General features: G+C 49.3%; 2 protein-coding genes across 10 annotated transcripts in view; both read right to left on the bottom strand.

Moving 5' to 3' along the window:
* SAMD4A (sterile alpha motif domain containing 4A) overlaps positions 1–10,488 on the bottom strand; it is a 210,454-nt gene extending 199,966 nt beyond the window's left edge. For 4 of the 9 annotated variants that reach the window (XM_039535570.1, XM_039535575.1, XM_039535576.1 and 1 more), the window contains exons 1-2: positions 10,272–10,488; positions 8,372–9,015 (exon numbers count right to left, since the gene is read on the bottom strand). In XM_039535570.1, coding sequence (XP_039391504.1) covers positions 8,372–8,567 — 196 coding nt within the window. In that variant the 5' untranslated portion in view covers positions 8,568–9,015; positions 10,272–10,488. Of the gene's footprint in view, positions 1–2,768; positions 2,858–8,371; positions 9,016–9,339; positions 9,475–9,818; positions 9,907–10,271 lie in introns of those variants that run through there. The other 5 variants (XM_039535573.1, XM_039535572.1, XM_039535574.1 and 2 more) reach the window with 5 other exon arrangements.
* A 14,450-nt stretch (positions 10,489–24,938) lies between these two features.
* The window catches only part of CGRRF1 (cell growth regulator with ring finger domain 1), a 29,690-nt gene continuing 29,395 nt past the window's right edge, over positions 24,939–25,233 (bottom strand). Inside the window, exon 11 of the transcript XR_005597930.1 lies at positions 24,939–25,101. The gene's annotated coding sequence lies outside the window, so the exon portion shown is untranslated. The remainder of the gene's footprint in view (positions 25,102–25,233) is intronic.

The following is a 25,233-nucleotide window of genomic DNA, read 5'->3' as shown; positions in this document are numbered from 1 at the left end:
TAAAGGCTCTAAAATCAGTTGGTAAATTAAAAGATCCCAGTGTTCATGCTTTTTAAGCACATCTCATGATTTAGGAGTGTCTGTCTCATGATTTTTAACATTTGGGATTGGCAATTCTGCTCACTCTGCTCTGGAGACCCCTTTAAATACAGTCCTATGCATGTTGCCAGCTGTCGTTACTTGATGGCTTGTGATATTTGGTGGTGTTCTTAAAACCCCAGCTCCAGGAGTCAAGCGATTAGATGAAAATCTTAGCTTTCAGTTTTAAAAGGGGCAACTTCTAGCCCTCGTCGTTTCAGAGAAAGAAAGAAAAGAAGCAGAGGCCCAACTAGCCCCACCAATGAGCAGATGAAGAATGGAGTAGATGAACGGAGATCATGCAGCACCCCCTTAGGTGAGGTGGAGGCACCAGTACACCTTCTATACACCCAGCAGCTCGGGGAAGCATTGTGCTTCACTAAGGTGTCATGCCGCCTGGTTCCTGCTCCATACCACCCACAATGCAGGCCAAAGCCCTAATTGTGTGCAAGAGCTTTTTTTTGAATGCGAGTGCCGTTGTTCTACCTTGGCTTGAGTCAACACAATGGGTCAGTATAAAGAATGCACCTGACACAGTACATCATAACTCCAAGCTAAAAAATAAGTGTCTTTAAAATAAATGCTCAGGCGACTTTCACCGATTGCTGGACCCACGTAGTAGTACCCACAGTTCACGTTAAGCTGAGCCTTCCCAGGAGACTTTCTCCAGTCAATCTGCCCCAGAACGATAGACCCAGGCAATGATGATGCTCTTAGCACTTGACATAGATGGCTTGTGTGAGATAAGGATGAGAACCTTAATATACCCAGTAGTCAGTGCACTGTGCAAACGGCAAAGAAAGGTTCTTGTCCTTGGGAGCCAAGCACTTAAAGTCATTACGCTGCGTGATGAGGTAATGCAAACCCCACACTAGACAAGGGGTTAAGGAGCTGCTCCGGGCACACCTGGCCCCACTCTACCACACCAGCAAGGACCACACAAGCTGGAGGGGGAGTTTAAAAGGGGAGCAGAGCCGCTCACATATGGGCAGACAGGGATGTCAACAGATCTTCAGACCTCAGCTCCTTAGGAAAGGGCTGACTGAAGGGCAGGAGCTTCCCAGACAACCACCGCCTGGAGGCCCCTCATCCTGGGACACCCTGAGAGTGAAGCATTCCCCCTCTCTCTTGTACTGACTCAATTTGTTTGAATGAGTTCCCCTTGCTTTTTGTTCCCAGACTACCCCGGAAGGGGAGCGACTTGGAAGTGATCTGGCCGGAGGGCCTGCCTCTGCAGAGGTGGAGCTGCCACACCACACCCAGCCATGAGGAGGTGCTAGCAGTGAGTCTCCTCCCTTCCCGCTCTGTTATTAATGACGACTGGGTTCTTTGGCTAGTGGAAGGTTTGAGGACTCCCAGGGTAGTTGGGGCAGCGCAGGCATAGCTATGGACTCTCTCTGCTCTGTCAGAGTCTCATTTATGGCCATGCCCAGTAGGAACTTTCCTTTATTAGGTGTTGAACCTGATGGGAGCAAGAGTTAGATGGAAGCAATAGCCCTTTGTTCTCTTTCTTAGTGCCTGGTCAGCACATGTCTCAGAAATCAAAGGAAAGAAATTTGATGGACTGATGGAGCGTAGGGTGCTCAGCACTTCAGAGAATCAGGTTTTTCAGTCGTTCCATGGGGACTGGCCCAATAGCCTAGAGTGAATTTGGCATGATGCAGGCATCTGGCCACCAGACAGGGAATTTCAGTCAGGAGGTGGGGGCACTTGGAAGGGAAAGCGCTAAACTCCATCAGGACGTAAATTCCCATGGTGGCCCCTACTGGCCCGCCTACAGAAAGAGGAAGCCTGGTTATGTCCTGCAGATTCCACCATAGGCCAGACCAGATGCACAAAGAGACATGGCTTTTTTACTACATGTTCTAAATCCTAGTGCCCTATTTAGCCTAGCATGGCTCTGATGAAGGGGAAGCCAGGCAGAAGCAACATCAATCCTACAATCATGAGGAGTGACTGCAGCCCATGCAGACATACCTTGGCTAGCTTTAATCTAGCTAGTTCACATACCCAAGCAGAAGCATCAGCAGCACGGGCTTCAGCATGAACTAGCCACCTAATCACCCAGGGCTCCCACTGGGTTCAGCATAGCATACTGCCTGTGCTGAAGCCCGTACTGCCAAGATATCACAGCTCCAGCACATGAGCTATCTCAGTATAAAGCTAGCTTAGGCAAGTCTATGCCAGCTGCGCTCACATCCTGTGATTGCAGCATAGACATACCCTGAGTTCGAGACCTCCCTGTGTCCAAACCAAGACACACCCTACTTCAGTCTCCACCTGCTATCTCCTCCCAGAGCCCTGCTTTCCCAGTCCTCATAGTGGAGCATTTTCAGCTATTAACTGAGGAGGGATAGTCACTTTTAGAGTGAAAAGCCCCTGTGTAGAGAGCCAACGTAAGATCTACATACCACTTAATCCCTATTCAGAGGTCATACATGAAGCAGAGCCCTTGTGCCCGCTTGCTGCATGGGCTGGATTTCACTCATCTAACCCATTTATTTGTGACTCCAAGATGTTTGTTAAGTCCAGACAGCTCTTTCCAGCTGGGTTTGAAGCTACCCATGTAGCCCTGTTACAGGGTATAGCCAGGCCTGCCCCTGCTGTGTTCCAAAAACCACTCAGAGACCTTCCGGCTCAGCAATCACTGGTGCAGTTATTTACAGCATGTAATCCCACCACCTTCTTACCATCAAGCGTTTGGGGATTTCAGCCTTAAGGGCTTCTCAGTCTCTGCAGCCAGGAGGGAAGCACTCCCACCTTCCTTCCACTCTCTGGCTTCCCCCTGCCTGCCTGCCTGCCCGCCCCTGCCTGCTTCCTTCCTCTGAGGTTTTTTTTACAGCCCCAGGCTAATTTGGCAAACAGCTGCCAGCCTATCAAGCAGAGGTTTTCTCTAGGCAGCTCCAATCTACCTTAATTGGAGCTGGCGTGACAAAGGGCTGGCTCAGCAGTTGCTGCTCAGCACAGAGCAAAACCGTTTTCTCTAGGCAGCTCCAATCTACCACACACACACACACAAAACCGTTCTCATTCATTAAATCCTGATGAAAGTATCTTGAATTCCTCACTGGTGCTATCTGCACACCCGATCCTGTTCCCAGTGAAGTCAATGGGATTTTCCCTGTTATTACACCTCTACCTCGATACAATGCTGTTCTCAGGAACCAAAAAATCTTACCGCATTATAGGTGAAACCGCATTATATTGAACTTGCTTTGATCCACCAGAGTGCGCAGCCCCACCCCCCCAGAGCACTGCTTTACCGCGTTATATCCAAATTCGTGTTATATCGGGTCACGTTATATCAAGGTAGTGGTGTACTTATATTACCATAACACCTCTGAGCCCTAGTCATAGACTGTGACCTCACAGCGGCAGGCACTGATCTCAATGGGAGCAGGAACAGGTCTTGTACACATTTAAACTCACAGTGGACTCAGATGGTTTTCTTCGATATTGCTCTTCCCATTGCTCACATCAGCCTGGATTTACTTACTCGTTTTTTGGTTGCTGTTTCTTCCTTACCAGCCCCCACCAGCAGTTTGAATGCTGAAGAGCCAAAAAGGTTGTTTGGGATTCTCTCTGCTTTGTTTGTTTGATCTTTGTGGATTTCTAAGTTCCATTCTAGTGTATGCTACAATCATTAAAGATCTCCGACATGGATTGTGCATCTTATCCAATCCTGTAGGGATTTTTTGCATTGCTTTTTTTGTTTCCTATCAACCACCAGTAATTTTAAACAAGACATTTTCATGTGGTTTTAGAGCGACATATACATTCTCTGTGGCACCTGCATCACTTCTATGTGATGTGCCTCTGTTGCATCAGAGACAACAGAGTAGCTTTCAGCCCGGGAAAGCCTATGGAGACCCCTGTTCTAAAGATTCTGTACACAGCTATTTTGTCTGTTAAGCGCCACTGGTAACAAAATGGCTCCAGGAACAGTAGGTTTCTTAGGCTTTGGCTACACTTACACTCAAGCGCGCTGCGCGCAGCCTGAAGCGCGTGTAGTCAGCGCCAGCTGGGAGAGAGAAGCCTCCGCTGCTGTCTGCCTCCACCTCCCCTGTGGGGGCACGACAGCGCTGGGCACCACGCTTTTGACCACACGGCGCTGCAGCACATAATTTGCAGCGCTGGAGAGGGTGTGTTTTCACACCCTGCTGCAGCGCTGCAAATTTGTAAGTGTAGCCAAGCCCTTAGAAAAATCCCTTTTTGAGAGTTACGCTGTAGCTGTGCATTCCAACCAGATTTACATTTTACATGTCAGGTGCTATGAATGAGAGCTGAATTTTCATTAATAGGCAAAGGAAAAACCTATTAAAGAAAACCACATGAAGAAAACAGAAAGATGAAACTCTGCCAAACGTGCTTGCTTCACTAATAAAACCAATCAGTTTTAAAGAATTAATTTTTGTTCAATATTTTTCATTTCATTTTCAATACTAGCGAGAAGCAGCAGGAAGACAGCACTGAAGACTGGGGTCCACACAACAGAGCAACAACAACAAAAAACCCAATACCCATCTGTGTAAGATCAAGTTCTCTCCCATTGCCCAGTCAACATGCCTCAAGCCCTGTCTTGTGGGACTTGCTGGTGAGAAGGTACTTTGCCTTCCATGTCTATTCAGCCATTGGCCTCTCTGCTGACTCCAATTACCTAGGACAGTATTTGTGAGGTGGACATCGATCCAATAAGAAATGTGATGAGTCAACACTCTCATTTCAACAGTGATCAGACAGAGTCACTATCCATTTCAGTCAGATTTTAACAAGCAACATAGGCTCTGTGTCCATAGAACAGGGGTCGACAACCTTTCAGCAGTGCTGTGCCGAGTCTTCATTTATTCACTCTCATTTAAGGTTTCGCGTGCCAGTCATACATTTTAACGTTTTTAGAAGGTCTCTTTCTAGAAGTCTGTAATATATAACTAAACTATTGTTGTATGTAAAGTAAATAAGGTTTTTTAAATGTTTAAGAAACTTCATTTAAAATTCAATTAAAATGCAGAGCCCCCTGGACCGGTGGCCAGGACCCGGGCAGTGTGAGTGCCACCGAAAATCAGCTCGCGTGCTACCTTCAGCACACGTGCCATAGGTTGCCTACCCCTGCCATAGAATGACTCTTTTCCCATGGGAGACCAACTTTAAAGTCAATTCAAACATTCACACTGGCATGTTAGACTCACATGTTGCTTTCACACTAGCTTCACTGGAGAAAATAGGACCGTTTGTGCCTTCGTCACTATATTTTTGTCTTTTTACTGCACTAAGGAAGCTAGAGATAGCCTGGAATTTAACTGACAGTAGGATTGATACACCACATGTAAAGATTTATGGCCCAAACCTGTTCCCAAGTTACAGCTCGGATCCCAAAACCTCTTGTACTTGGGCAGATTGCTGCACCCAAGAGCAGACCCATTAATTCAAACTCAGAGGCAAAGTGGTCAGCTTCCATGCAAGAAGTTGCAGGATCAGGCCTGTGTCATTGGCAAATCTCACACCAAGGGGGAAAAAATTAGGCCAAAAAGTAGGGGGCAAATTGATATCTTTAAATATTGCTGTCAGCACCACCAGCCATGGAAGAAACAAGCCCAGGTTAGTTGTGTAAATTGTGGAATTCAAGTAGTAAGAGCAATAAAAAGTTAATTGTTGTTGTTAGACACAAGGTAGGTGACACAACTTTTATCTGACCAAATTCTATTGGTGGCAGGTATAAACCTTCAAACTACACGGAGTTCTCCAGGTCTGGGGAACGAAATCAGAGTGTCCAAGCTAAATACAAGTTGGGACTGAGAGTTACGCATGTCATAGGAGGTCATTTGAGATGGAGTGGGCAGTAAGGGTTGCTATGCAAAAGGGGTTTGAAGTGGGCCACAAAGGGTTACCAGGCAGGTGTGTGTTACAGATTGTTGTAATGAGCCATGAAATCAGAATCCCTGTTGAGTCCATGGTTTTGGGCATCTAGCAGCATTAAGTTGTGGTTGTTGTGAGAACCTGGTGTGATTTCATGTCTAGTCAAGTGACAAATGCCATGGTATGAAATGTGTGGTGAATAAAGGCTATTTAATATTATTTCAACAGGAGATCTCAAAGCACTTTAAAAGACAGGTGGTTTTACAAAGTATGTAATGTTAATACTAAACTAAAAGTCACTTCCTATCATTTCTTCATTGCCAAACACAGAGACGAGGCATTCCTCTGTAACAATAGAATCACCCTGATCAAAAAGTAAACACCTTGATTCTCTGATGCAAAGGCATGTTTGCCGTATGTTTACCAAGCATCAAATTTACAAGAAGAAGAAATGGTTAGTGGTATCAGAAATTTAACAAAGGTTCTCAAGTCTTGCTATTGAGCCTATAAAAGCCCTAAAAGAACAGCTGATTATTAGAACAAACATCTGAGCAAGTGCTATCAGCATCACAAATGTAATCATTCAGAGGCAAACCAAGGGCTCGATTCCACAAGCTTTATTCCCAGGAGTAATCCTTATATCCATTGGGGTCAATGGGATTAGTCATATGTGTCAGTACTGGAAGGATCAGGACCTTCATTTCTACTACTGTTTTGGCAAGAGACTGATCATTATGCAGAAAGTCCTTTCATTCATACATGACCTAATATTTGGATGGGCTTTAGGGGAAATTTTTCTATCATAATTTAAACAGGTACGCCACAGCTACTGCAGTCTGCAGATAAATCATTCATGTGTAATCTTTTGACAAATAAATGGGACGCAACTATTACAGGAAATCCAGGTAAAACTAAAACCCAGAAGTTTATACAATGGTACATAGCCACATACACTACTGAGAACCAAAGATAAACTGTGCTAATGCAGGTAAGAGGAAAGGCGATTCTGTTCTGCGGAAGATCAGTTTAAAAGAGTGTGCTCTCCTTCCCAATTTATTCTTAGTTAGGCCTCCACCCGCAAATGTATGAGGTTAGACTGTTCAGCTGTTTATAAAATGTAGTATTGCACTGAAATGTACACTGCAACATTCTTCCCCGGCACTCATACGAACTATATAAGGAAATATCCAATTCCAGTGTGTTCACCATTGTGATGATAGAGCTCTGTACACTGGAACAGCCCCTGAGTTGGTTTCCTAAAGGCGTACTTAAATATATCCAAGCCCTAACAACATTGTACTGGACGTTGTCATCAAATGGCAGCATAGACAGCTGCCAAATCTTGCAGGCTCAGTGCTCTAATATGGAACAGCTGGAAGAGGACCCTGCATTCTTTTCTCTCAGTAAACACTGGGGGCTCTGTTCAGTATCCTACTGCAATAAAGCCTAAAGAATGTCACCTATCAATTGACAGACTTTCCCCCCCTCCACAGACTATGCTTTGTGTGTTCTTTTAACCATGTGCAGAAGTTCAAGGTGTACATATTTAATCCTACAAACTATATTAAAATATCTGAGACAAGAACAGGAGGGATTATATTTGTTTTTGGAGGGATTTTTTGCAAATGGAATAGAACTAGGTAATTTAGCTGTGTATTTAACCTCATCTCTGCAAAGAGTAGTTTGGAGTTTTATTTTGGAAGGTTTCTTTAAAAGAGTGCGTGGTCACACTTGTGCACACGCACAAAGCATGAGTTTAATTTCACTTACACCGTTTTAGTTCTCCTAACTTTCACTGGTGTATAAATGAGATCAAAATCGGGCCCATATATATTAAATGTACATCCCTGGGACAGTACATGCACAGTATACACTAACTGAATTATGTATAGCAGCCCTAAATGGTCTACTAATATCTTCCCACAGCTCCTGTGGAATATATAGAGCATTCAGAGCTGCAGGAAAAAAAAATGTATTCAAACAGGACCTGAATGATGAAACAAATTACCATTTAACAAAAGATTAAGATACCTCAGCTAGCCACAGATCAGCAAAACACTCGTTTGTATTAGATAATGAGGAGATTCTTCTGCATGTTGCTTAAAGCACAGCAAGCCACGTTGTCCAAAAGAAGCCTAGAAAATCCAGACTCTACGTGACCTGACTGACTTATTTCATAGGAAACTGCATGAGAGAAAAATCAATCATTCATGCTACCGTAGTTACACCACTGAATAGACTGTAGTAGTTTGCTGTGAAAAATCAAACTGAAATAAGTCATCACCCGTCTGAAACGTAAAATGTAAAAAGGGAAGCTGTTAACAATGAGGCTGGTTCATTTGGAGCCCCAGCTCCCTGACCTCCCCTTTTTTGCCATCATTAGGGTATCAATCAGAGAACAATGTAGCATTCAAAAGGGATTGGTTGCACCAAAACTTACCAGGGTTGTTGGCTTCCCCTTCAAGAATGTGCAGCTCAGTGCAATCTGCCAATGAATGCTCCAGGCAGAGCTGGAGGAAACGGGCTTGGGTTCGACTCACCCGCTTCAACAAGGAGAGCAAAGCAACAGTCTGCTCGCATTCATTCCAGCCTTTAAACCAACCAGCCAGCACTCCAACCTGATCTCGAAACATCATGATTAGATTGGGGTGGGGAGTGGAGGGAGAAAAAAAAAAAAAGCCTCTGCAGGGGAAAAAAAATTCCCTCCAAAGTTTTTTTCCCCCGTGTCTGTCTCACGATTTTATTTATTAATCAGATGGATTTTTGGACACAGCCGTCAGCTCAGATGTGGGTCTGGTTTCTCTCCTCCTCTTTCTATCTTCAGTTCAGTGTCCTGATGGCTTCTTGTTAAATTCCCCAAAGATGATGACACAAAGTGGCACAGGGAAATAGGGATGGGAAATTGTATATTATATATACACACACACATATATATATAAATCTCAACAAGGCACAGGAGTGGATGTATAGCTTCTTCTTCTTTTCCCTCAGGTTATTTTAGCCTAGCGTCGCCAGCTCTCTCCTCCCCTGGGTGGCAAACTGGACCATCCACACCCGCATTCCTCCCAAAGCAAATGTTCACAACTGGAAAGAGAAAAGAATTGCTGCTGATGATGACACACTTTGCAAGGAAACGCTATGATTCAGCATGACAGCAGCAGAGCCCGCTTCCTAACCTACCGAAGGAGATTTCAGGTCAACAACACAGGGAAGGGTAACGGGGGTGGAGGGGAAAGGCGAGGAAGAAAGGGGGAGGGAGGAAGACACCGAGCCTCTAAAAATTCAACCCTCATACACAGCAACTGAGAGATGCAGGCTTTGCAGCTAATGGTTTAAAGAAAGGAGGGAGCTCCCTGTTGCTGCCATCAAAGGGTTCCTAGTGTTTGGGCAGGTTCTTCAGGGACCTACCTGCTTTAAACTGCAACTGCTGCAAGAGACCATTCGTGCAGAAGAAAACTTACACTGCGGCTATAAAGCTCTAATGCAAAGCAGGAGCAGCCCTGGTGCCTTCCTCTCCACCTCCTCCTCCCCGGGAAGTAGCCGAGTTGCTGCAGCTCCATCTACAGCAATCAAGCATCTCAAGCCAGCCCCTTTGGATTGAGGCCCTAAGCAGCAGCAGCGTGAGACAAAAATAAACTCTACCCACCCCCGACTTCATCACACAGCCCGGCAGGCACAGGCCAGCCCAGGGAGTCTTCGGGTCCCCCCTCTCCCTTTTTTAGGCTGCTTAAAAAATGATCACATCATCCCACCCACCCCCAGCTATTTTCCAAATAGCTTCACCGATCCAGCGCTCTAACGGGCGGGAGGAAGGGGGGTGTCTCTCTCTCTCCCTCCCTCTTTCTGTCCTACTGAAGCGCTCATGAAATCAACCCGGTTTTACATACGCATTTTCCACATTCAAGGCATCGCCTTGTGACCGAAGGCGCGACCAGGTCCATTAGCCTCAAGGGAGCTTTGCAAAATGCAAACGAGCGCTGAGCAAGGAGCCCCCCATCCCAAAGTTGGGTTCCTGCGGCTTTTCTGCTTCACCTAGGATGGCTCTCAGCAACCCCCCGCTGTTACCCCCAGCCCATGGGGGTGCACACGAGTGGGCAGGGCAGGGCCAGCCCCCTGGGGGCTCTAGCACCGCAGCGATGTTCTGGGGAGCCCCCCACATGCAACAGATAATTAATACCCCCCCCGGAGCTGCGGGGACCCCCAGCTAGTGCTTAGCCTGCCTAAGCCCAGCGCGGCGCAGGGCACAGACCAGCCCCAGGGCAGGGAGAGGAGCTTGGTCCAGCCCCAGGGAAAGCACGAGCCCTCCCGCCCCACCGCTGCCAGCTCCCCGCGGCACCCACCTGGCTCACCCCCATGCTGCCCCCCGGCTGTCTCGGGAGGCGGAGGCAGGTGCCTCGCTGCTGTCAGGCGGGCGGCGGCTGGCGGCGCCCCGGCCGGGCCATGGCGGGGAGCGGGCAGGGGGCGATGCCGCCGGGCGGTGCAGCAGCAGCGCCGGGCGCCTGGCTGGGCGAGACTGAGCCGCGCCGAGCCCCGCGCCCCAGCTCCCCACATGCTAGTCATTAGCATAACCCATTACGTCATGGCTCGCGGCGCGAGGCCCCCGCCCCCCGGGTCGGGGCAGCGCCAGGGGAGCCCGGAGCGGGCCGGGCTCGCGGCCGGGGGGCGGCTCCTTCCCGCCCCGGCCGGATCCTGCTGCGGGGCCCCAGCACCCCGGGCGCGGCGCTCCCTGCCCTGCCCTGCCCTGCCCTGCCGGGGGTGCGAGACCGGGCCGGGCTGTGTGTGCGCTGCGAGTGTACCGCAGCGGGGCTGCACACTGTGTGTGTGTGTGTGTGTGTGTGTGTGTGTGTGTGTGCTGCAAATACACCCCAGCGGGGCTGCACACTGTGTGTGTGTGTGTGTGTGTGTGTGTGTGTGTGTGCGCTGCAAATACACCCCAGCGGGGCTGCACACACTGTGTGTGTGTGTGTGTGTGTGTGTGCTGCAAATACACCCCAGTGGGGCTGCACACTGTGTGTGTGTGTGTGTGTGTGATGCAAATACACCCCAGCGGGGCTGCACACTGTGTGTGTGTGTGTGTGTGTGTGCTGCAAATACACCCCAGTGGGGCTGCACACTGTGTGTGTGTGTGTGTGTGTGTGTGTGTGTGTGTGCGCTGCAAATACACCCCAGCGGGGCTGCACACTGTGTGTGTGTGTGTGTGTGTGTGCTGCAAATACACCCCAGCGGGGCTGCACACTGTGTGTGTGTGTGTGTGCGCTGCAAATACACCCCAGCGGGGCTGCACACTGTGTGTGTGTGTGTGTGTGTGTGTGTGTGCTGCAAATACACCCCAGCGGGGCTGCACACTGTGTGTGTGTGTCTGTGTGTGTGTGTGTGTGTGCTGCAAATACACCCTAGCGGGGCTGCACACTGTGTGTGTGTGTGTGCTGCAAATACACCCCAGCGGGGCTGCACACTCCCCGAGTGTGTGTGTGTGTGTGCTGCAAATACACCCCAGCGGGGCTGCACACTGTGTGTGTGTGTGTGTGCTGCAAATACACCCCAGCGGGGCTGCACACTGTGTGTGTGTGTGTGTGTGTGCGCTGCATATACACCCCAGCGGGGCTGCACACTGTGTGTGTGTGTGTTGCAAATACACCCCAGCGGCGCTTCACACTGTGTGTGTGTGTGTGTGCGCGTGTGTGCGTGCTGCAAATACACCCCAGCGGGGCTGCACACTGTGTGTGTGTGTGTGTTGCAAATACACCCCAGCGGGGCTGCACACTGTGTGTGTGTGTGTGTGTGTGTGTGTGTGTGTGTGTGTGTGCTGCAAATACACCCCAGCGGGGCTGCACACTGTGTGTGTGTGTGTGTTGCAAATACACCCCAGCGGGGCTGCACACTGTGTGTGTGTGTGTGTGTGCGCTGCAAATACACCCTAGCGGGGCTGCACACTGTGTGTGTGTGTGTGTGTGTGTGTGTGTGTGTGTGTGTGTTGCAAATACACCCCAGCGGGGCTTCACACTGTGTGTGTGTGTGTGTGTGATGCAAATACACCCCAGCGGGGCTGCACACTCTCCCTGTGTGTGTGTGTGTGTGTGTGTGTGTGTGATGCAAATACACCCTAGCGGGCTGCACACTCCCGAGTGTGTGTGTGTGTGTGCTGCAAATACACCTAGCGGGCTGCACACTGTGTGTGTGTGTGCGTGTGTGTGTGTGTGTGTGTGTGTTGCAAATACACCCCAGCGGGGCTTCACACTGTGTGTGTGTGTGTGTGTGCTGCAAATACACCCCAGCGGGGCTTCACACTCTCCGAGTGTGTGTGTGTGTGTTGCAAATACACCCCAGCGGGGCTGCACACTGTGTGTGTGTGTGTGTGTGTGTGTGTGTGTGTGTGTGTGTGCTGCAAATACACCCCAGCGGGGCTGCACACTGTGTGTGTGTGTGTGTGTGTGCTGCAAATACACCCCAGCGGGGCTTCACATGCCCTGAGTGTGTGTGTGTGTGTGTGTGCTGCAAATACACCCCAGCGGGGCTTCACACTCCCGGAGTGTGTGTGTGTGTGTGTGCTGCAAATACACCCCAGCGGGGCTTCACACTGTGTGTGTGTGTGTGTGCTGCAAATACACCCCAGCGGGGCTTCACACTCTCCGAGTGTGTGTGTGTGTGTGTGTGTGTGTGTGTGTGCTGCAAATACACCCCAGCGGGGCTTCACACGCCCTGAGTGTGTGTGTGCTGCAAATACACCCCAGCGGGGCTTCACACGCCCTGAGTGTGTGTGTGTGTGTGTGCTGCAAATACACCCCAGCGGGGCTGCACACTCCCCGTGTGTGTGTGTGTGTGTGCTGCAAATACACCCCAATGGGGCTTCACACTGTGTGTGTGTGTGCTGCAAATACACCCCAGGGGGCTTCACACTCCCTGAGTGTGTGTGTGTGTGTGTGTGTGTGTGTGCTGCAAATATACCCAGTGGGGCTTCACACTGTGTGTGTCTGTGCTGCAAATACACCTGAGTGGGCTTCACACTGTGTGTGTGTGTGTGTGTGTGTGTGTGTGCACGCATGCTGCAAATACACCCGAGCGGGCTTCACACTGTGTGTGAGCACTGCAAATACAACCCAGTGGGGCTTCAAACTCACTGAGTGTGTGTGTGCTGCAAATACACCCAAGCAGAGTTTCACTTTCAGAGTGTATGTGTGTGTCTGCTGCAAATACACCCGAGCGGGCTTGCTTCACAGTGTGTGTGTGTGTGTGTGCTGCAAATACACCCCAGTGGGGCTTCAAACTCACTGAGTGTGTGTTTGCTTGCTTGTGTTGCAAATACACCTGAGCGGGGTTTCACATTCAGAGTGTGTGTGTGTGCTGCGAATACACCCCCTGTGGGCTTCACAGTCACTGTGTGCTGCAAAAATACACAGCAGGGTTTCACATTCTGTGTGTGTTTGTGTGCTACAAATACACCCCAGTGGGTCTTCACTGTGTGTGTGCGTACATGCTGCAAATACACCCCAGCTGGCTTCACACTCGTATGTGTGCACTGCAAAGACACCCCAGTGGGCTTCACAATCACTCTGTATGTGTGCTCAAATACACCCCAGCGGGCCTTCACACTGTGTGTGTGTGTGTGTGTGTGTGTGTGCGCACGCGCACACGTGCATGTGCTGGAAATACAACATACCAGAATTCACACTCGTGTGTGTGCTGCTGCAAATACACCTCAGTGGGGCTTCAAACTCATGTGTGTGCTGCAAATACACCTTAGCAGGGCTTCCCTTCAAACCCTGGGATGGGTGGATGTGCTGCAAATTCACCCCCGCTGCAAATACATCCAGAGTGGCTTCAAAGTGTGTGTGTGTGTGTGTGTGTGTGTGTGTGTGTGCACGCTGCAAATACACTCCACTAGGGCTTCCTTTCACATCCAGGGTGTGTGTGTACTGTAAATACACCCCCACTGGGACTACCTCCAAACCCGGGAGGTGTGTATGTGTGCTGCAAATACACCCTATTAAAGCTTCACACCCCACTGTGTGTGTGTGCTGCAAATACACCACCAGCTGAGCTTCACACCCACTGTGTATGCATGTTGTAAATACTGTACTCCCAGTCACCTGAGCTTCTCCTTGCACGATATATTTATGTTTTCCAAATACTGCAACTGGCAAAGCTTCTCCTTTCCACACTTCTGCAGGTGTGTTTGCACGTGTCTGTAAAATGGGGCAAACACCACCAGTGGACAGGGATTCCCCTTTGCACCACTGGATGCATGCTGGTGCAAATGTTGCCACAAGCTAAGAACTTTTCCCTTTGCACCACAATCTTTCTGTGAATCGAATTGTGTGCACACATGTGCAGAAAATAGGTTGGTGGCATTCATCAGCAATCCGTCAGAACCCTGCCATAGGAGGATTAGGAAACCCATGTTTGGACCATGACTGTAGATACTCTAGGACTCTTTTAATAAGGGTTTATTGCAAATATCGACTGTGAATGAGCTCTCCTTTCATGCCAGTGTGTGTGGGTTACACATTGCAGCACTTGTCAATGGGCCAGTGACCAGGGAGTGGAGGAGAAATGTTCTTTCCTCCTCCTAAGTAACAAAGCTGGTCAGTAAAGACCTTTGACTGCCCTTTAAAGTGACTCAGGGAAGCTTTCTGGGTGGCTGGGAGAGCAAGCCTCACCTGTCTTGCTAAAGGGAGAGGGTTAAAAATCCACCTTCTTTTACCCCAGCGCATCTCCACTGGGTTCCGAAAGCAGGCCGGCGTGGTTGTGGATGGGGCAGGCGGGGTTGCACACTGTTGCTGCCGCAGAGCCTATTTGGATGGCTAGTCACATGATACGATGAGCCATTGGATACTCATTCAAAAAAATAAATAAATACAAAAATCAACCAAGCAATGCCTAGACTCAGAGCTTGAGGCTTGAGAAACAATGTACCAAGTGTAAGCAGGAGCTTTGCACGAGAGTCACATAGAGTGTATTCTCTGCAAGACTGTAACAGCAATCCACAAGGGAAAATGAAAAAGGGAATATCACCGCCACCTACCATTATCAGCAAATACAAGGGGGGGAGGGGGAGAAATGTGGAAAATGCTCATATAAGGATGTCCCAAAGCATTGCAATGCAAGCACATTGGCTTGGAGCTCCTCTGTGGATTAAGCCACTTGAATGAAGCAGGGAAAACTTGCCACTATCTGGGTGGAAACCATTCTGCAAAGTACACATTCCCTGGGGCCTGGGCTGACTCCTCAGTGCAGTGAAATGATGCTTTCCAGGGTGTGCAATGAGTTGTTGATGGTGATGCAAATCAATCTGTGTGGCACGTACAGAAAAAAAATGTGAATGAGATCAAAATAGTATGATGTAGGAGACCAGAGTGCCTGTGGAAATTAATCAAGCCCATGCTGCAGTGTTGTTTTTAGATGGGTATTAAAATAACTTTGAAATTTCACAAATGTGCTTGTTTCAGAGCATGGGTCAGGCTACACTAGTGTAAATTCGAAGGAATTCCAATGACTGCAGTGGTTCTACTCCAGATGTACCCCCGTGTAACAAGAGCTAGGCACTATGGTAATACCAATAAACAATAATAATTACCCACTATATTTCAGTCATATGCAAATATTTTTTAAAATATGGAATGAGAACTTCATATTTTGTATGCACAGAGGATTTATACACAAGCATTAATTATTTATAACATAATAGAACTGAGAGGCTCCAATCACAATGCAGGGCCCATTGTGTAGGGACCGGTATAAACACGTAGCAAAGAGACCGTCCCGGACCCAGACAACTCACGATCCTGGTTAACGACAAGACAGCCCAGGTGAATAAAACAAAGAGATGGGTAGGGGTGGGAGAGAGGGAAGACAAGGCGTGAGGATCAAAGGAGCATATTTTCACAGATACTAGCTGTACACACATTGTAACATGCCACCTGAATTCAGCCGAGCAGGCAGAAATCACAACTATGTAAGCAATTTCAGTCTCACTTGGCTACGATTTAGGTGTCAAAATATCAGCCGAGTGTTTGTGACTGGTGCATGTTTCATTGATACCGATTGTAAAACTGACTCCAATACGTTTTAAATGAAAATCTACACGGTGAAAGGATTGTGCAAATTTTCCCTAGCTGGTGTTATGATAATGACATAAAATAAAGTAGTGGGCAAAGCCAAGAGGATGGGGTAGTTTTATAGCAGTGGTAAATGATTCTGCCGCCTTTATCTGTAGGGGTTAGTTTGAATCCAGCTTGTAACAATAATGACTGAATGGTGCCTCCAGATGAAGGCCATTTGATAGTCTAGGTACATTGAGTTGAGTGATTTCAGCCTTTTCCCCCACGCACGAGTGTCTGCATCATAAAAACCACCAACACAATTGCCACTTGTTGCCAACCGGGCTGGCCAACTCAGCAGAAAGGCTGAGGAATGAATGGGAACCATTCTGAATGTAAACGGGCCAAAAGTCAAAACCGGTAGTGGGATAGTCATTTTGTAGGGAATAAGATTCTTCCCCTTGGACTTTCTAACCATTCTACAGAATGGGATTTAATTTTCTGTTAAATTCTACAGGATGAGCCAAACAAAAACCCAACCCTGTAAAAACCTGAAATGCCATAGGATTTTCCCATATGGCAAGGAGACTACATTTAGGCCTAGACTCCACTTACAAGTTTTGTCATTATAACTAAAACAACAAAATCTTCCTAGCATAGGTGCAGCTTATACCAGCAAAAAAAGTGCTGGTATAGCTTATGCTGGTTTGGCAAGTGAAAAGCCCTTTGATGTCAGCTGTGTCGACACCAGGGCTTTTGTCAGCAAAGAAATGTCACAAAGCTCCCATCCCTAACCGACATTGCTTTCCGGCCGAAAGTTTCTAGTGTGGACTTGGGCTTAGTCTGGTCCCTGGCACCGGTTCCCCCCGTCAGGCAGGCTGGTGGGGGAATTTGAATTGGTATGCCTGTAGCTCTTCTGTGGATAAATGGAGGATTTCCATCTCCACCAATGTCGGTCCAGCACCTTTGATGAGCAGCAAATTCACACACCAAATTAACAGTATTCTAAAAAACGCCAAACTATAATCTCCAAATCAACTCCCTGGATGCTGTTAGAGGAAAACACCATCTAGTGGACAGCAGTAGTAATCACACCACTGCTTGGTAAGACAACAGAGTGTTCCCAAGTTCTACACACTGGGAGGGAATAATGCAGGCCCACCTGAGCTATATCGGGTTATAACCAGACACCCCTAAACAGGGAAGATCATGCACTTGGTGTGAGCTTCTGGTCTCCGCTCTCTCCCTTCAGATATCAGTTTCAGGGCAAGACTTACAAACCAGATGTATTGGGAACTGTCTGGCTCATGCATTCTGGTTTCAGAAGCATGGCAGCACAAATTCCCACATACCCTGTGCCCTTGGCCCCTGATGACATTGGGCTTTCTGGAGTACCAGGCGGGTTCAGGAGGTGAAGAAGTCTGGAGCCGTTAGAGAAAATGATGGCTACTGGGAGGATGAAATAACGGAGTTGATGTAGGACAACTCAAGGCTTGGTCCCAGACATCATAGCTTTGTATACAGAGGGGATCTTTTACTATCCCCCGTGGCTTGTGTTTTCTGATCATGCCACACAGAGAGGGGCTCTGGAATGACAGCTGGGAGGCAGATGGGGTGGTAGGCAGTGATGGGTGGTGGAGGAACGGCCTGTGAGCCAAAGCAGTGGGTGTAATTGTGCAAAGCTACAGTTGGAAGGTGGAGGAGATGGGAAGTGGTGGGAGAGAGGTTAGATCAGGTGGAAAATGAAGCTGACAGCTGAGACAGAGTGGCAACTGCAAGTGGAGGGGAGAGACTGATGAGGAAGGATGCTTGAGAGGTCACTGGACATAGAAGGAGCTGGAGGGAAGGCCATAGGGAGCTAGAAGTCAATAGGTTCCCAGGGGATGGGGGGAACAGGCATCTGGACAGTGAAGGGATCTCGAGGGTGGGCCAGAGAGAGGAGCAGAACTGAGTGGGGCGAGGGAGAAATAGGCTACATCAAAGGGGGGTGCAGGAGCACTGCTGAAATGGTGGCCTTCAGAGAGGAAGGGACACACTGAATGGGTGACACCCACAGCTTCCATCCGGCCCATTTTTAACAGGTGAGGCAGCACATTACGGGCCCTGGCCTGATTCCACCTGAGAGTGGATGCAAGGCACAGTTGACCCAGAGGGTGGGGCTGGTTGGCTCTTAGACCCAAATACACAAAGGTATTTTGGCTCCCAACTTCCATTGAAACCAGTGGAAGTTAGGAGCCTAAATATCTTTGGGGATCTGGGCCTATGACCACGTCTACACTACAAACTTTGGTTGACGCAAGTAATGTCGGCGTAAAGCCGCTGCAGTTAGCATATTGCTCGTGCATATGCATACTTGACTCCTTGCGTCGGCGTTGATAGTACTCAGCAGGGGTGCTCGTGTTGATGCCCACTGCTGCGCGCCATGGGTAGGTACCGCAGCGTGCAACTGACCATCATCCAGCACAATGCCTCTTGGGAAATTCTGGCAACGCACAGTGGGGCAGAAACGAGTAATGCAGGAGTGAGTAGGAACCAGTGATCAAGCTATCATCATGCAACCTTCTCCATCTCATAATGCCATCCATATCCCATCATTTTTGTGCTTTTTTACAAAATCCCACAAACCTGTGTGGCACATTTTGCCGTCTGCCATCTCTGACGGAAGGATGGAGCCTGCACAGCTCTGCCCTATTGTGGTAAGCATCACAAACACAGGACACACGATCCGACGGTAGTTGAAGAGCCACAAGAAGAAATGCAGCAGCCGGAGATATGATGGTTTTGTGGACGACAGATTGCTGTGGGCTACAGCAAAAACCAATTAAAGGTTGGTGGTGGTGTTCATGGAGCAGCTGCAGTTGGTCAAGTGCTGCTTCTGTGCCTGAGACACAAGCACTGACTAGTGGGATCTAATCATAATGCAGGTTTGGGGGGATGCAGAACTTTTTGATGCAAAAGGCCACGTTCCTTAATCTCACGTTCCTTAGCTCACCCCACCCCTCTAGCACAGCAACTCCAGAATAAGAGCTGTACTAGCAGCGGAGAAGTGAGTGGTGATCGTTATGCGGAAGCTTGCAACACCAGATGCTACTGGTCAGTGGGAAATGACTTTGGAAGTAGAAAATCCACTGTGGGGACTGTTGTCATGCAAGTGTGCAGGGCCATTAATTGACTCCTGCTATGGAGAACTGTGACTCTCAGTACTGTGCAGGACATGGTGGAGGATTTGCAGCAATGGGGTTCCCAAATTTTGGTGGGGGTGATAGATGGCATGAATATCCCTATGTGATGGGGTGTACAAACCCCACACTGGGCCAGAAGGGATTAAAGGACAGCACTGGGCCCAGGTAGCTCTGCCCCTCCAGCCCTGCAGAGCATGATCCCATTGGAGGAAGGGTTGAAATGGGAGCAACCCAGCTCAGAAGTGGGGAGGTTCTGAAGGTTACTGACAAGGGCTTCAGAGAAGTCTCCCTGAGGGGATATGACTCTGCTGAGCCTGGATGGGGCTGGCAGTTTGGTTCTTTTCTTTTTCTCTTTATGTTGAACTGGAAGCTGGGAGAGGAAAGCAGTAGGAAGAAGTGACCCAAGGAGGGTAACTCACAGGGCACTTTCAGGGGCCAGGCACTGTTGACCCTCCTAGGGCCCTGGGTCAGAAGCTGGTGGAGTGGGTGGGCCCGGGCTCCCCTACCACTGCCCTGTGACGAGAGGGACCCAAGCCTCTTGATTAAGAGGGTCTGGGCCGCAAGACCTACCCACGGGGAGGGGGCGCTAAGTGTGCTAACCACTAGGCCACCTAATCCACTGAGGACTCTGTCATATCCTATTTTGGCACCAGGCCGCCTTGCCACAAAGTACATCAACAGGAAGGGCAACTCTTCTATCGTTATGCAAGCATTAGATTACTGGGGACACTTCACCACAATCAATGGTGGCTGGTCAGGGAAAGTGCATGACACTCACATCTTTAGAGAGACGAGGTGGGTGAGGTAATATTTTTTATTGGACCGACTTCTGTTGGTGAGAGAGACAAGTTTTGGAGCTTAGACGGAGCTCTTCTTCAGGTGTGGGAAAGGATCTCCAAGTGTCACAGCTAAATGCAAGATGGGAACAGATTGTTTAGCATATTCTACGTGCTAACTACTTATGCTAAACAATCTGTTCCCACCTTGCATTTAGCTGTGATGCTCAGAGTATCTTTCCCGGACTTGAAGAAGAGCTCTGTGTGGCTCGAAAGCTTGTCTCTCTCACAAAGTGAAGTTAGTCCAATAAAAGATATTACCTCACCCACCGTGACTCTCCAATATCCTGGGACTGACATGGCTACAGCTACACTGCATATTCCCATCTTTAAGAGAACTAGACTGTTCAGAGAGCTACAAGCAGGGACTTTCTTTCCTGACCGCTGAATTACCATTGACGATGTTGAAATACCCATAGTGATCCTGGGGGACCCAGTCTACCCCTTGCTCCCCGGCCTCATGAAACTGGACGCCAGCCACCTCGACAGCACCAAGGAAAGAGTCAACTGGCTCAGGAGGTGTAGAATGACAGATGAATGGGCTTTCGGTAGAATGAAGGGACGCTGGCGTTGATTACTGAGAAGATTGGATCTCAGTGAAAAAACAGGGTTGCCAACTTTCTAATAGCAGAAAACTGGACACTCTTGCCCCGCCCCCCACCCTGCCCCTGCCCTGCCCATTCTCCAAGGCCCTGCCCCCGCTCACTCCATCCCCCGTCCCTCCGTCACTCGTTCTCCCCGACCCTCACTCACTTGCTTATTTTCACCAGGATGGCTCAGCGGGTTGGGGTGTGGGATGGGATGAGGGCTCTGGCTGGGGATGCGGGCTCTGGGGTGGGGTTCAGGGTATGGGAGGGGGCTCTGGGTTGGGGTGTGGGAGGGCTCAGGCTGGGGGTGCGGGCTCTGGAGTGGGGTCAGGGATGAGAGGCTGGAGGGTGGGGTCGAGGGGTTTGGAGTGTGGGAGGGGGCTCTGGGCTGAGGTAGGAGGTTGGGATGTGGGAGAGGGTATGGGCTCTGGGCTGAGGGTGCAGACTCCAGGGTGGGGCTACAAACGAGGGGTCAGGGTGCGGATGGGGCTCTGGGCAGGAAGTTGGGGTGTAGGAGGGGATGAGGGGTGTGGCTCTGGGTGGTGCTTACCTCAGGCGGTTCCCGGCATGTTGCTGGCATGTCCCTCCAGCTCCTAGTAGGAGGGGTGGCCACAGGGGCTCTTCATGCTGCCCCCACCCGCAGATGCCACCCCAGCAGCTCCTATTGGCCATGGTTCCGAGCCAATGGAAGCTGCAGAGCCAGAGCTTATGGTGGGGGCAGCACACAGAGCCCCCGTGGCTGCCCCCACACCTAGGAGCCGGAGGGACATGCGTGCCAGACACTTCCTGGGAGCTGCACGGAGCTGGATAGGGAGCCTGCCAGCTCTGCACCAACCGGACTTTTAATGGCCCTGTCAGCAGCGCTGACTAGAGCTGCCAGGATCCCTTTTCGACCGGGTGTTCTGGTCAGAAACTAGACACCTGGCAACCCGAAGGGTGTGTGCGCTTCTGACAACTCCTCCGTAGTTGTATCTGCAGAGCCTCTTCTCCCCACAGCCCTGGAGATCCAGTGCCTCCTGTCCACTCCAGGCAGCAGCTCCTCTGGAGTGTGGAGCTGCTTTGGTCGGTTGGGCAGTTGCAGACAACACGGGAGAGCTGCTAAGTGAGGGCACCAGGCTGGGCAATCAGGAAGAGGCATGCAAAATCATGTGGCGGTTTTAAAGGAGTGGGGGTGGCTTCTGGTCTCCGTGACCCCTGGGCAGGGTGAACAGATGTCTCGATTTTATAGGGACAGTCCCAATTTTTGGGTCTTTTTCTTATATAGGCGCCTATTACCTCCCACCCCGTCCTGATTTGCTGTCTGGTCATCCTACCCCTGGGCAACGGAGTTCACAATTGTGACCAGAGTGGACAGTGTTGGACATTGTGGGACAGATGCTGGAGGACTGTTAGAGTTGCCATAGGTCACACGGTGTGTACACTCAGACTGCATCGATCACAGTATGTTGACCATGGCTCAACACCATTCAGGAGATGGTTTTAATGCACTGCTGTAATGGAGCACTTCACCCAGAGACAAACTGGAGTGTAGGCACATGCAGATATAGGCTGACACAAAGTGACTTACATTGAGCTAACTCTGTAGTGTAGACCAGTGTAGTACATGTAGAGCCCATGGAGGGGTCTGGGGGCATAGTGCTATCTGTGCCATCCCAGCAGATGTATTAGACGGGTTGATGGCCTTAACTCAGCAAGGACTATTGATCTCCCTGGTGTCTGAGGCCTCGTCTACACTAGAAAAGCTTTGGCAGCGTAGCTAGGCAGTGTGACTATACCAGCAAACCCTCCTAGTGTAGACGCAGCTTATAGCGGTTCCCTGAACAAAATAAGCTATATTGGCAAAAGCATTGCCAGTATAGCTGAGTCTACAGTAAGCCTTTTGCCAGTATAAAAATGTATAAGACATCACTCCCAACTGACACTGCTCTACCAGCAAAAGTCTCTAGTATAGATGTAGCTTTTGTCATTGTCAGTTCAGGGTTAATACATTCACGCCCACTGTCTTACTCCAACCACATCTCCATCCCACACGGCCGTCTGTCTGTCTGTCTGTCTGTTTGCAAATGACTGAGCCTGGGAGAGGAGCATGCGCAAATGCCAATGACACCGATGTATGCAGTATTGTTGTAGCTGTGTTGGTCCCAGGATATTAGGGAGACTAGGTGGGGGAGATAATATCTTGTATCCTGCAGAAGAGCTCTGTATAAGCCATAGGCGCCGACTTCCCTCCGCCCGGTGGGTGCTCGCCCCACCCCTGGCCTCGCCCCTGCACTGCCCTCGCCCCACCTCCATTCCACCCCTTCCTCAAAGTCCCCACCCCACCCTGCCTTTTCCCACCCCAGCCCCCCCTTCCTGCCCCCATTCCACAACATGATGGGGGCTAATTTAGCTACAACGAGTCAGGAAAAAGATCTTGGCGTCATCGTGGATAGTTCTCTGAAGATGTCCATGCAGTGTGCAGAGGCGGTCAAAAAAGCAAACAGGATGTTAGGAATCATTAAAAAGGGGATAGAAAATAAGACTGAGAATATATTATTGACCTTATATAAATCCATGGTACGCCCACATCTCGAATACTGTGTACAGATGTGGTCTCCTCACCTCAAAAAAGATATTCTAGCACTAGAAAAGGTTCAGAAAAGAGCAACTAAAATGATTAGGGGTTTAGAGAGGGTCCCATATGAGGAAAGATTAAAGAGGCTAGGACTCTTCAGTTTGGAAAAGAGAAGACTAAGGGGGGACATGATAGAGGTATATAAAATCATGAGTGATGTTGAGAAAGTGGATAAGGAAATGTTATTTACTTATTCCCATAATACAAGAACTAGGGGTCACCAAATGAAATTAATAGGCAGCAGGTTTAAAACAAATAAAAGGAAGTTCTTCACGCAGCGCACAGTCAACTTGTGGAACTCCTTACCTGAGGAGGTTGTGAAGGCTAGGACTATAACAATGTTTAAAAAGGGACCGGACAAATTCATGGTGGCTAAGTCCATAAATGGCTATTAGCCAGGATGGGTAAGAATGGTGTCCCTAGCCTCTGTTCGTCAGAGGATGGAGATGGATGGCAGGAGAAAGATCACTCGATCATTGCCTGTTAGGTTCACTCCCTCAGGGGCACCTGGCATTGGCCACTGTCGGTAGACAGATCCTGGGCTAGATGGACCTTTGGTCTGACCCGGTACGGCCTTTCTTATGTTCTTATGTTCTCCCCTGCCCTGCCTCTTCTCTGCCTCCTCCGCTGAGAGTGCTGTGTCCCTGCTCCTCCCCTTCCCTCTCAGAAAGTCTTAAGAGCTGTCCCACAATGGGAAGCACTGGGAGGGAGTGGGAGGAGCGGGTCGTGGCACGCTCAGGGGGTAAGGAGGCGAGGAGTGGGGGAGCTTGGCTGCCGGTGAGTGCGAAGGACCCGCTAATTTTTCCCCATGGGTGCTCCAGCCCCAGAGCACCCACAGAGTCGGCGCCTAAGCTCAAAAGCTTGTCTCTCTCACCAACAGAAGCTGGCCCAGTAAAAGATAGTATCTCATCCACCTTGTCTGTCTAATCATACCGGTGACGGGCAGAATTCCTCTGCATCCTGTTCTGTGGAACACAAGCACCGAGTCTCCCAAAAGCAGTCCTGCAACGAAGATGAGGAGATCAGGGTTTGCCATTGTAGCCAATAGCTTTTCCTTGGAGCCATTCTGGAGTGTTAGAAAGTGGAACAATCTGTGATAATAATGCCGTGGCCTTACATAGCATTTTCATGTAAAGCTCTCAGAGCACTTTACAGATGTGCACAATTTCTTTGCCTTGTATTGCAGATCGGGGGAAACTGAGGCAGAGGGGTGGGGCCGCTTGCCCAGGATCACATAGTGAACCAGGAACAGAATCCAGGTTGCTTGAGTCTCAGTTCTAACCCCAAGCCACTAGATCAGCACTGCCTCTTGACAATGCGGTGCATTGATTCTACTCAGTACAGAATCAATAACTTTTCACCTGGTAGGTGCTTGGGGCTCGAACACTGGGGGAAATAGTTCTGATTCTGACGTTTATGTTCCAACCTCTCAAAGTCAACTTCGGCTCTCACTTATGCCACTGCAACACTATTGAATCAATAGGGATAGAAGGCTTAACTCAGCGCTGAGGACAGTGGGGCTGCAGAGGTGTAACTGAGGGCAAGATTTGGCTTTCAGGGTATTGATTTACTCCACAGATTTTAATGTACCTAGTACTTGGCTGCTGGACAAAATAAATAAACCCCAGCGGAAGGAGTCTGAGCACTGCGCTGCAGGTACATTAAAGAATTCAGCAAATATTTCAAATGCAGAAGCGGAAATCTGACGAGAACTCTGGACAAATAAACAAAAGGTTTAATTATTTGTCTCCCAAGGGGGCACAGCGGAAAAATAGGAAACATGGACTCCAAGCACTGCTTGTGCTTCATCATCGTAATACCATGGGGCACCTCGACAGCCTCTTCCATCTCAGGGTCTTACAGTGCTTTTCAAACAGTGAACCTCAGCAGCAGCAATCACTATCCTCCCCTCCACTTGACAGGGAAGTAGAAGGAAAAAGTGAGGCACAGATAAGTTAAGTCATTTACGCAAAAATACGTGGTCTGTGGCTGACCTGGGAACTGAGCCTAGCACGGTGCTTTCTCCACGTCTATCTTCGCCGTTAG

Source organism: Mauremys reevesii, linkage group 4 (assembly GCF_016161935.1).
Source record: "Mauremys reevesii isolate NIE-2019 linkage group 4, ASM1616193v1, whole genome shotgun sequence".
NCBI classification, from domain to species: domain Eukaryota; kingdom Metazoa; phylum Chordata; order Testudines; family Geoemydidae; genus Mauremys; species Mauremys reevesii.
Note: the sequence above shows the minus strand (reverse complement) of the source record. Positions and strands in the feature narration are given on the sequence as shown.